Here is a 12,402-nt window from a genome sequence, read left to right on the forward strand (position 1 = left end):
CTCCTGTTGAAAAACACATCCATTTCTTTGGCCTCTGGTGTTGTGCAGATCGAACCACTGTGGCGAGCTCTAGGCAAAGAAAGAGCGAAGGCTTTGCCAGCCTTTCATGCATTTACTGGGGCAGACAACACAGGAAGGTTCTCCCGCATAGGTAAGGCGACCTGGCTGCAGGTTTTCCTCAAAGCAGATGAATATACTGTCAAAGCTCTGCAGATGCTTTTGGATGAAGCAGATGTGACGGAAGGAATGGTGTCAACCCTGGAATACTTTACATGTGCAGCTTACTCACCCAAGGGGATCAACATCAAGGCAATCCCTCAACTGCAATGGCATCTCTTCTGCAAACATAGGGCAGAGAGTGACAAGCTCCCTCCAACACTTGGAGCTCTGAAGCAGCACATCTTGAGAGTCCATGTCCAAACAAGAGTATGGGCACAGGCAGCCATTGCTCTGCAGGATCCACAGCTGGATCCTCTGCAAAATGGATACTTTAAAGACTCGGATGGCATGCTCAAGCCAGTGACCACAGAGGTCCTCCCAGCCCCAAAGGCCATCCTTGAGTTGGTTCAATGCAAGTGCAAATCAGATTGCTCTTCTGGGAGGTGCTCCTGCAGAACTAAGGACTTAGCCTGTACTGACATGTGTCAGTGCAGCAGCCAGTGCCAGAACGATGACGATTCCCAAGCCATGATGTATGAAAGCGATGATGATGATGATGATGTATAGAAACAGACTAATTAAAAAGGATGGATATACCGTGGTCTAAATGTGCATGTCGACGTCCAACATTCAAGTTTTGTGTTAGCTAATTTTAAACTGTTCAATAAAAGGTTCTCCGAGTTATCTGACCAACTGCTTACAATGTGTATCGTGTGTTTTAACCATATTGTGTATTGCAATGGGATGATGAAAAAAACATGGTTTTGTAGTAAAATGGAATATGGAAGGTAAACAACTTATTATAATGAAATAGCAAGAAAACAACCACACAGTGTCATTTTTTACCTATTCATGCATTAAAGGGTTAATATGGTGAAGTGTACCTTGCACCATTTGATTCCCTGACCCTAAAAATGTGGGTTTAGCAGTTAAAATCAACATTCCAGCCTTTTCAGAAGCCAAGATATCACAAATTAAAGTTTTATGGCGGCCATTTTTAAAAGTTCAATATGGCCGCCATAGAGACATGTGAAAAAATGCCAACATTGATTTTCTGACTCCTTATACAATAACCTTTCCAAAAATGTATAATTTACATAATCCCCCAAAAATTCCCACTAAAACATATATGGAACCGGACTATTAGGGGGATTGGTGATCCTCTTCCCATCTTTACTTCTGAGAGCCACCCCAAGATGCTCTTTTTATGCCCAGTCATGTTAATGACCTATTGCCAATTGACCTAATGAGTTGCAATTTGGTCCTCCAGCTGTTCCTTTTTTGTACCTTTAACTTTTCCAGCCTCTTATTGCCCCTGTCCCAACTTTTTTGAGATGTGTTGAAATTTCAAATGAGCCAATATTTGGCATGAAATTACAAAAATGCCTCACTTTCGACATTTGATATGTTGTCTATGTTCTATTGCGAATACAATATCAGTTTTTGAGATTTGTAAATTATTGCATTCCGTTTTTATTTACAATTTGTACTTTGTCCCAACTTTTTTGGAATCGGGGTTGTATAACAAAGAATCCTGCCACGTTTCATGAAATTCCTCCAAAAATTGAGAGAGGAGTTGATTTCAGAAGGTGAGCGCCCTTCCCGGGACGGCCAGATGGACGGACATCGCCATGACATAATCCCTCTTCGGGCCTTTTGGCCAGCGGGGGATAAAAACCCGCTGTAGATGAAGCATCTTGCATCCAAGCAAGCCCAGTCATTGACCTGTAATAAGGGGTGTGTTGACAGATACAAGCTTCCATGCTGCACGTTCTCAGTTTCAGAATGAACAATTTCGCCTGAGCTGTATCTGCCATGAATACTTGTTTACATGAATACATTTCCATCCGTAAACAGGGGAAGATGTTGCACAGCTTTATGACTTTATAAAAAAATCAAGTCGACAGTGTGGTTTGACGCAGTCTGCTGTTCATCGGCACCGACGCTAAGAAAACCGCCTACAGTTGTGGGGTCCTGGATCAGTTTTCTTGCTATAACTATGGAAAAGATGACGAGTCGACCGAAATTCCTGGTCAACTAGTGAAAGATGATAGTGCTGCTGGTGTGAGCTAGAGAGCAAGCGAGAATGTACTGTACGAGTGCGGTAGAAAGCAAATCGTCTCACCTCCTTCGTCACACTTCTCAGGGGGTTTAGCTTTCTTCGCCAGCCGAGGGTCCAGCCAGGTTGTAGTCTTTGTGTTATGACTATAGAATGGGGGGGGGAGGGGGGGGGGGGAGAAATAAAAAATTAAAATCACAAATCCAGCTTTAGCAAGGTGTTCGTGCCGACTTGCTTGAAAATGTTCAGATCTCAGATCTCATCACATCCACAAAAAACAATAGGAACCATCAACTATCAGTCGTCAAAGCCTGAATTCTCCATCATCCATCTGGAGTCCCCAGGTGTATTCAAAAAAAAATAATAATAATTCCCCTCAAAGCACTTGTTTAAAGAGGCAGCATTTCAAACAGCGCTCCCCATGGAGGAGGAGGTGTCCGATTAGAAAGAAATGACTTTGAAATATCAACCGAGCGTGACAGGTGGAGACCTTTCTTCACTCCTGAGCAGCAAGAGTTTCAGCCTTTAAGGCCCAATGGGAAAAGAGAACAGATTATTAATTCCCTCTATAACACACACAGAGAGAGAGAGAGAGAGAGAGGGGTTTGAGTAGCACTGCTGGGTGATGTACAGCCTTTCCATCCCTGAGGTTTGATTTATTTAAATTTTTAAACCGAGTCCTGCAGGTTTACAGTCTGCTTCAGATAGCTTTCCCAACAGCTGGCAAGATTAGTGCTGCATGATAATGATACAAACAAAAAAATTAGCATATAGCAGTTACTCCACTACACACTGTATCTGCAATATGCTTTATATTTTTTAATATACATCATCTCATGGGCGGCACGGTGGTGTAGTGGTTAGCGCTGTCGCCTCACAGCAAGAAGGTCCGGGTTTGAGCCCCGTGGCCGGCGAGGGCCTTTCTGTGCGGAGTTTGCATGTTCTCCCCGTGTCCGCGTGGGTTTCCTCCGGGTGCTCCGGTTTCCCCAACAGTCCAAAGACATGCAGGTTAGGTTAACTGGTGACTCTAAATTGACCGTAGGTGTGAGTGTGAATGGTTGTCTGTGTCAGCCCTGTGATGACCTGGCGACTTGTCCAGGGTGTACCCTGCCTTTCGCCCGTAGTCAGCTGGGATAGGCTCCAGCTTGCCTGCGACCCTGTAGAACAGGATAAAGCGGCTGCAAGCTGGAGCCTATCCCAGCTGACTACGGGCGAAAGGCGGGGTACACCCTGGACAAGTCGCCAGGTCATCACAGGGCTGACACAGACAACCATTCACACTCACACCTACGGTCAATTTAGAGTCACCAGTTAACCTAACCTGCATGTCTTTGGACTGTTGGGGAAACCGGAGCACCCGGAGGAAACCCACGCGGACACGGGGAGAACATGCAAACTCCGCACAGAAAGGCCCTCGCCGGCCACGGGGCTCAAACCCGGACCTTCTTGCTGTGAGGCGACAGCGCTTACCGCTACACCACCGTGCCGCCCCCACATTTTTCATGTTGTATGAAATACATCGCAGATCTGAGGGACATCGTTAAACAATATTGGCTGGCTTTCTTTCGTGGTGTATCAGAGATATTCCATTCAGCTCGACAAGTTCAACATCATGCTAGCTGAATGGAATATATCTGATATACCACCAAAAAAGCCAGCCAATATTATTACACATAGACATTCCTTTCAGGTGTTCAACACGTCTTTCTCTTCCAAAATTCTCTCCAACCCTGTGTCCAAAATCGCTCACTCATTCACTACTCCCTACTCACTATATAGGGAATTACTAGATAGAGGACTATACAGTGAGCTCATTGGTAAAATGAAGAGAGAAAAAAAAAAAAAAACACTTTCGGACACTACTCAGTCACGCCGTTATTTACGTCATTACTGTCGCACAATTAAAACGCTCCAGATCAGTCGGCTGGTGGGTTTTCAAAATAATAAATACATGCGTGTATTTTTGTGATAAATCCATATTATACTGAATGTATACTTTCCCACATCAATCAATACAAAGTACATGCATCTTTCAGTTTTTTAAAATCGAGGCTGAATACTTTTTCTTCTTTGCAGCTGCCTTTTATTAAAATCAAATTTGAGGCTTTTGATTTCTTTCAGCGCAACCGCAATGCATGATGGGATATACTGCTTTGGTTAGCGACCACCGGTTGTACGCTACTTTTCATGATGCATTGTGGGATACTTTGAGAGCACTATATAGGCTGGACTAATTCTCACTATACATCCGGACAGCGCTACAAAATGGCGAATTCACTACAGGGGTGTTCACACGGCAACTTTTACTCCGGTGTAGCACCGGGGCTGCCCCGGTAGAGCGTTCACACGGTACAAAGTTATACCGGTGTAGCCCCTGAAAGCTGCTTAAACCGGTGCAAATCTAACCCTGCTCGGGAGGTGGTTTAAGAAATTTACTCCGGAGTAAATGCTAGTTTGCGGGGCAGCACCGATATAAAATGGGACGTCTGAACGCTACAGGGGTAGACTCGCTACGCGTGAGGAGAGTTGATTACATACGGGCATTGCATAATTTGCATCCTGGTATTTTGCGCTTCCAAAATGGCGAATATCAACAACAGAACTGCGTGTCTTCCAGTGTTGCCAGATTGGGTGGTTTTAAGTGCATTTTGGCGGATTTGAACATATTTTGGGCTGGAAAACGTCAGCAGTATCTGGCAACACTGGTGTCTTCATCCACGTTGTTTTCCCGGCGCTTGGTGATGCCATGACAACCGGGAAAAGGAAGCACATTTTCACGCATGCGCATATTTCATTTCCGCATTATTACTATCGTATAGCACGGTCGCAAAAACTGCTGTGTGAACGCAAGTGGGGCTGCACCGGTGCTAACACGCTTCTCTCTAGTAAGCAGGTTTGTGACGTGTGAACGCTGCACAAAATTTACACCGGTGTAAGATATATCGCAACAAAATACATCGGTGCAGCATCGATGCAAATATGTGCCGTGTGAACACTCCTTATATAGTGAGCAGGGAGTGATTTCGGACACAGGGAAAGTCTTCCGTATTTAACAAAGCGAACCTGGCGGCCATGTTTGTTTACAAATTGTCACAGTCGCTCGCTAGTGCGGACGTTTTACGTCTCCGACGTGTGACGTCATGTTGCCTTGACAACCGTGCAATATCAGAAGCCATATTCAACGCTCGTTCTCCGTTGGGTACAGTGACGTAATACGCATAGGATAAGCGATTTGCGGACAATATTGCATGCCATCGAACCAAATGAACGAAACCTGCTAGAAGGGAATAGAACACGTTTTTATTCCATGGAAAAAGTGTCCTGTATGGATAATTCGCGATATTTCACTCTGATGACGTCACTCGCAGGGTTTTGTCGCTGACTACGGTAGATGCGCGCTGTCAAAATGGCGAACCGGTTCAAAATTTGTTGATTACTTTTCTGTAACGGCAGCTCGGACAGTGGTGCAGACCGTCATTCAAATCGTTGACCTGAATAAGTGAGCATTTCTACACAGTTACACAGAGACTTTACTTTTACTCTCGACATTTTAACACAAATCTGTTCTTTCTACTCGTGACATCTTCAAATCAGGTTCATTACTTTAGTTTTAATGCATCTGAGGGGAAATTATTGAGCACGCCTTCCCAACCTGAATTCAACCTCTGTGGATAGACAATACTACAAAAAAAAGACCACCCTGATTACACCAGCTCGATCCGGCAGCCCGGACTCGAAATCAGAACATCTACTGCCTTCGAGTTCCGCAAACTTTTCTTTGTTTGAACTTTTAAATTCGAACGTTTTCGAGTAAAAACCATATCAAACTCTTCAACGTAAATCCCTTATGCTTTAGCTGTATGTTACGTGTGTTCAAACTCATCTCATCTCATCATCTCTAGCCGCTTTATCCTGTCCTACAGGGTCGCAGGCAAGCTGGAGCCTATCCCAGCTGACTACGGGCGAAAGGCGGGGTACACCCTGGACAAGTCGCCAGGTCATCACAGGGCTGACACATAGACACAGACAACCATTCACATTCACATTCACACCTACGGTCAATTTAGAGCCACCAGTTAACCTAACCTGCATGTCTTTGGACTGTAGAGGAAACCGGAGCACCCGGAGGAAACCCACGCGGACACGGCGAAAACATGCAAACTCCGCAAAGAAAGGCCCTCGCCGGCCCCGGGGCTCGAACCCGGACCTTCTTGCTGTGAGGCGACAGCACTAACCACTACACCACCGTGCCGCCCGTGTGTTCAAACTCTTCATATAAATTACGGTATTAGCGAGCAAGCAAGGACCCTATTAACGTAAGACTCGCTATAGACCCCTTGCGCATGACGTGATAATGAACACCTGGGGGTCAGACAGACACCGTCCTTCGTGTCAGCAAGGCTTAATCTGTCTTCGGTATGGTTCATTTTTGTGCCGTTCCCGGTTGTTCAAATCGAGAAAAAAAAGATACAAGGTATTACCGTCTCCGCGCTATCAAGAAAAACGTTCACAAAGAGAAGCAAATGCTTCAAGAACAAAGAAGAAATGGAGCTAGAACAGCTCAGCCTGAAAACTCCACAGAAATTCACGATTGTATTAAAAATGTATTTATTTTTTTTAAATAGAAAGTCGAAAGTGAGGATGGAAGAGTTTGCTTAAGGATCTCGTTTTACTTTTTTTTCCTGCTCGCCTTTGAGTTAGCTTTTTCATGAAAGTGTTTGATTTTCATACAGATGAACCAACTTCCTTATTCGACACGGAAAACCCAGACTGGGTACCAAACATCTCGGACGTAACTCGGTAAAAAACCTAACGAGGAGCGACGTGCGCGATATATCCTGAAAGAACAGAACAGATGAAGAGCAGAGCGCGCTGGAGCTTTGTTTCTGTTATCAGAGGAACCCAGTCCTGTGCGAAATGTCACCATGGAGTCGGAGTGCAATAATGAAGCGACAGTTCGAGAGACTTCGACACAAGCAGGCTGAACTTTACAACAGCTGCACGCATGTGAAATGGAAATCAATCAACTAAGGCAGGAAAAACTATTTTGGATAAAATTCTTCCTGTCCGCTACACACTGATCAACCTGTGTGACTCAGCTGTGCCTTCTGAATAGAGAATAAACGAAAAGGGAACTGAACATTAACCGTTTATTGAAATTACCATTACAAGCAATGCTTAATTTGTGAAGTGGGAGGTCTCGGGCCGGAACGCAGGAGGTGGGTGGGTCCGGCGACTCAAAAAAAAAAAAAAAAGGCGGGGGACGGTTTACTATAACTTTACGCACACATGCCTATTGCATGACATGTATTGCAACAGCACCAGTTATCAAATCCTGGACAACAATGGACAACGCTCAGAATGTTCTCCAAACAGGCACTCAAGTTCACTCTCGCTCTCCACACATACGTTAAGGCAGGGGTCGGGAACCTTTTTGGCTGAGAGAGCCATGAAAGCCACATATTTTCAAATACATTTTTACGTATGACCAACAATTTGAGTGTAATATATTCTTTTTCATAATGAAGAGGCTCTTGACATGCCGTCCTCCTCCTGTCCCCCGCTGAATACTTTGACGCAAACGCAGCTTGGCGTGTTTCGAAGTGCCGCTTTATTTCATTGTTTCATCGATGCAATCTTGTCATTGTATAGGCCTATTGGACTCGAAGCAGAACCCTCTCACCCCACAAAGGCGAATTCCTCTGTCCATTCCTGTTGAAATGTGCGCTAACACTTCTAGCTTCACCGTCATCATCATTCTTCTCGTCTTCTTTTTGATCGTTCCCGCCGACTGGTACACTTGCAGCAGGTGCTGGTGCAGTGTCACTCAGTGCGTTTACATGCACATCCAAATCGAGCTGCTGTCGGTAATCGAGCTAAGGCTCCCAGCAGGGGTGCCAGAGAAATCCAATCCTACATGCACACAAGGAAATCGAGCTATTGTGTGAGGTATATTGTGCACCTGAGCCACAGGTGGCGCTACACGCCCCATCGTGTTGGTACACTTCCGGTTGTCGTCATGAAGAAGAGCTATTCAAGAGCAGTGTTGCCAGATTGGGCGGTTCCCCGCCTAATTGGGCGGTATTAAGTGCATTTTGGCGGGTTTTGAACATATTTTGGGTACCTGGCAACATTGTTCAAGAGTATAAACAAAGTTATCAGTTCCGTGTTCGCAAGAAGAGTGTTTGTAGTTTGTATGTACGAACAGAAGTGTTCCTACTAAAATGGGCACTAAGCTGAAGTTGATCTGAAGTGTCATGCCGACTGAGGCTGGTTTTTTTTTTTTCGACCAAGGCTGTTGTGTTTCTCGCTTGTGGTCTCGTCACTTCCGGAAGGGGCAGTGCTGAAGTAAGTAGCTCGACTACGTAGCTCGATAGGGTTTACATGCACTAAGTAGCTCGGCTACAATCGCATAATCTAGGTCGTGTAGCTCGGTTACGAGAAATCCAGTTCGGTTCGATTTCAGCCGAGCTAAGGTGTTTCCATGCCATTTAGAACTTCGATTTCAGTCGAGCAACGGCAGAAATTTGATTTTCTCCATGTGCATGTAAACGCACTGACTGTGTCCAACGTCGTCCATTTTAGGTCGTTTAGGATCCGGCTGTCCTGGGACTTTGAAAAATTTTAGTAAGCTTTCTTGTTTTTTTTTTGCCATTTTTTCCACAGCGCAAGCTAACGGCTACAAAAAACCCGGCGTTCTATTGAGCGGAAGTATACACCCCATGCCCCCCTCTTCCCCTTTCGCATAGATTTTGTGGATGTCATAGGAGAGAAATCAACGACAGATATCAAAATCAAAACCGAATACTAAACAAATTTTTATTTACTTATTTAATTTATTGTTTGATTTTTTTTTCCCTTTGTGATGGTCACGGAGGTGATCTGATCCATTTAAATAGCTGCCGGAACACCGAATGAAATGAAAATAGCTGCTGGATCCGACGACGGAGGTTCCGGATCTTGTTCCGTCATGTTCCGGCTCAAATTAAGCCCTGATTACAAGCATGATTATAGTTACGATATGACCACGGCTGTGACTGGAATGTGCCGATTCTGTTCGCGTTTGTAATTATTGTACCGTCCACTATTAGATACAATTAAAATAAAATCTTACAACAATGTTTGAAAGTCTAGAGCTAGATGATATTTTGTTATTTGACAAATAACACTTCAGATATTGTTTTAACGATAATAAGCATCACTGTATAAATGATGGAGTGCAAACAGCTCCGTGACTAGATGTCCTTGGGGTTGCTGAGACATGGAGGGCCGGGAGGGAATACCATCTAGCCCACAGTTTAGGTCCGAGTCCTTTGAGTCCAATGCTTTGGCTTTCGCAGCACTCTGTCCCAAAAAGCTGATGTCGGGGGGGTTCGTTACACAAAGAACGTTTTCTTGCTTTTATAGTTTAATTGTTCTTCCGTGTCAGGACTCTTCAGGAAAAAGAAGGTATATTCCAACATGTAGCTAATGCTAGGCCACAAATCTGCACTGTCACTCCAGCTGTTTTGAGGGATTTTGTATGGATCAGAACCGCTAGGAAACTCTAATTCCCGCGTATATCTATCCTGCGCTTCTTTCTGACCAAGATTATCCGAGTAATCCGGTAGCCGAGCTTTTTTTTTTTTTGCTGTAGTCTTCTTCGGACAGCAGCAACAGACACCAGACGTCTCCGGTTGGCTTCAGTATGTGAACAAAGTTCGCTTGTCTCCCAGGTATAGGGTAGCGACGGTTGCTAATGTAAATGTGAATAAGTTAGCGTTATATACAGCTGGGTTGTCGAGGTTAGCACACTGTAGGTAGCTAGCTGCTAGTCAAATCATCTACACATGTAAGTGGGTTATTTATTTGTCGCAAAGCACTTGCCAATTCAAGTATTTAAACTGGAGTGCCTTGTATATGGTATTATTTAATAATTACGTAAAGAATAATTGAATAAAGCATAACGGAGTAAATAAGGTTTTTGTTTGTTTTTTATATCATCAACACACGTATCTGTACTTCTGCTTCAGTAAAGAATTTTGCGACCCCTTAAAGCATGTACTGTAATTTAAACAAGACAAACGATCATAAAATAATCATTTGTATTTTTTTTGCGGTCCAAATCCTGCGCTCTGATTGGCTGGCGAGTGGGTCTGTATCCTACGACACGGACCCCGGATACAGACATCTGGTGACTCGCTCGTTCACAACAGTAGCAATTTTTGTCAACATTTATTTTCTCATTTCTCAGGAGAATAGCATTAATTTTATAGCATGGACAGCGATAACGACAGTGTTCACAGCAAAAGCGGGTTTTACTACCCTGAGGAAGAAGAAATAAAAGAAAACATTTCAGGAGAAAGCTAAAACCTCTAACTTGCTAACACTGAGCAAAAACATGGCTGAATCCTGAATGACTCCTATTTGTATAAATAGGGGACTACATAGGCGGCAAAATGTAGTTTTTTTCCTGCCATGGAAGTGCACTTGTATACCGAGGAGGAAGAAATTTGTATTACAGCCGTGAATGAGGATTCAAAATGGCGGCTCGGCTCGGTTTTCCCTTTCGGGCGCTCTCGTTTTCTGTTAGAATTTGGTAAAGAAAAAAATTAATTATTTACCAGCTTAAGGTCGGTCCGTATGGTGAAATACCGTGACCTCGGCCCAGAGGGCCTTGCTCAGTACTTTCAAGACCTCGGTCACGGTATTTCACCATACAGACCTCCCAGCTGGTAAATAACATTTTTTATATATACAGTTGAACTCAAAATTATTAGCCCCCCTTAAATTTTGGAACATTTTCCCAAATATCCTCCAAATGTTTAAAGCATTGATAAAAATTGATATACACAAACAATCGCCAGTACTATTCAGATGTTTGTGGTGCATTTTGGAATATGAAATTAGTTTTAGGCTGTCTTTATATGAAATATGGTAAAAATGAGTTGGTCAAAAATATTAGCCCCCATGTGGATTCTTGCTTTTAAAACACAGTTAATTAACCAATCAGCTTTTAAACAACACCTGTGCAATCAATTGGCTTCCTAGCAACACCTGTAGTCAATTGGCTCCATTCAACAGTTTAAAAGGACTCCAAGGAACAGGGCATTTGAATGAATGAGGAGGATTACTATTTGTCACAATGCCGAAGACTAAAGAAATAAGTCTTGAATTCCGACAAAAGATTGTGGAGGCTCATGACAAGGGCCAAGGCTACACTGCCATTTCGAAGAGGTTTACAGTCTCCAGAACTGCAGTTCGGTGCATCATTGCCAAGTACAAGGAGACAAATTCGGTCAAGAACAAACCTGGTCGTGGACGCAAGTGTAAGAGCTCAAGAACTCTGGAAAGAAAAATTGTCAGAGATGTCCGTAAAGAGCCCCGTACATCTGCAAAGGAAATTGTTGCTGACCTGGCCTCTTCTGGAGTTTGTGTGTCAAGGCACACTGTTGTGAGGGCTCTTCATCGGAATGGGCTTCGGGGCTATCGTCCCAGAAGAACCCCCTTACTAAAACATCGTCACATCAAAGCCCGACTAAAATTTGCCCGTGAGTACTTGAAGAAGAAAGATGAGTTTTGGAAGTCTGTGCTTTGGTCAGATGAGACGAAATTGGAGCTGTTTGGGCATATGGACATTGCCTATGTATGGCGAAGAAAGGGAGAGGCCTTCAACCCTGTGAACACAGTTCCCACAGTTAAACATGGTGGTGGCAGCATCATGCTGTGGGGCTGTTTTGCAGCCTCAGGTACAGGCAGTCTGGTTCGGGTGCATGGCACCATGAAAAAGGAAGATTACCTAAAAATACTGAAGGAAAACATGCAGAAGTCTGCTCTCACTTTGCGCTTAGGTCGTCATTGGGTCTTCCAGCAAGATAACGACCCAAAGCATACATCTAAAATAGTCCAGCAATACTTCAAGGATACCAAGACCAATGTCATACAGTGGCCTGCACAGAGCCCAGATCTCAATCCAATAGAAAACCTGTGGCAAGTGCTGAAAAAGAACGTCCATGCACGAAAACCATCCAATTTGGGCCAGTTGGAACAGTTTGCAATGGAGGAATGGGCCAAAATTCCTCAGGAGACCTGTGCCAACCTAGTGAAAAACTATTCCAAGAGGTTGTTGTCAGTTGTGGGTCAAAAAGGGTACACAATTGATTACTAATGGTCAGGGGGCTAATAATTTTGAACATCTCACTTTT

At 44.0% G+C, this 12,402-nt stretch overlaps 1 protein-coding gene across 2 annotated transcripts in view; it reads right to left on the bottom strand.

Annotated features, from left to right (window-relative positions):
* Nucleotides 1-12,402, bottom strand: part of magi3a (membrane associated guanylate kinase, WW and PDZ domain containing 3a) — a 439,861-nt gene that overhangs the window by 119,592 nt on the left and 307,867 nt on the right. For both annotated transcript variants that reach the window (XM_060937472.1, XM_060937471.1), the window contains exon 6: nucleotides 2,285-2,364. In XM_060937472.1, the coding sequence (XP_060793455.1) occupies nucleotides 2,285-2,364 (80 nt within the window). The remainder of the gene's footprint in view (nucleotides 1-2,284; nucleotides 2,365-12,402) is intronic.

This window comes from Neoarius graeffei, chromosome 13 (genome assembly GCF_027579695.1).
Source record: "Neoarius graeffei isolate fNeoGra1 chromosome 13, fNeoGra1.pri, whole genome shotgun sequence".
NCBI classification, from domain to species: domain Eukaryota; kingdom Metazoa; phylum Chordata; class Actinopteri; order Siluriformes; family Ariidae; genus Neoarius; species Neoarius graeffei.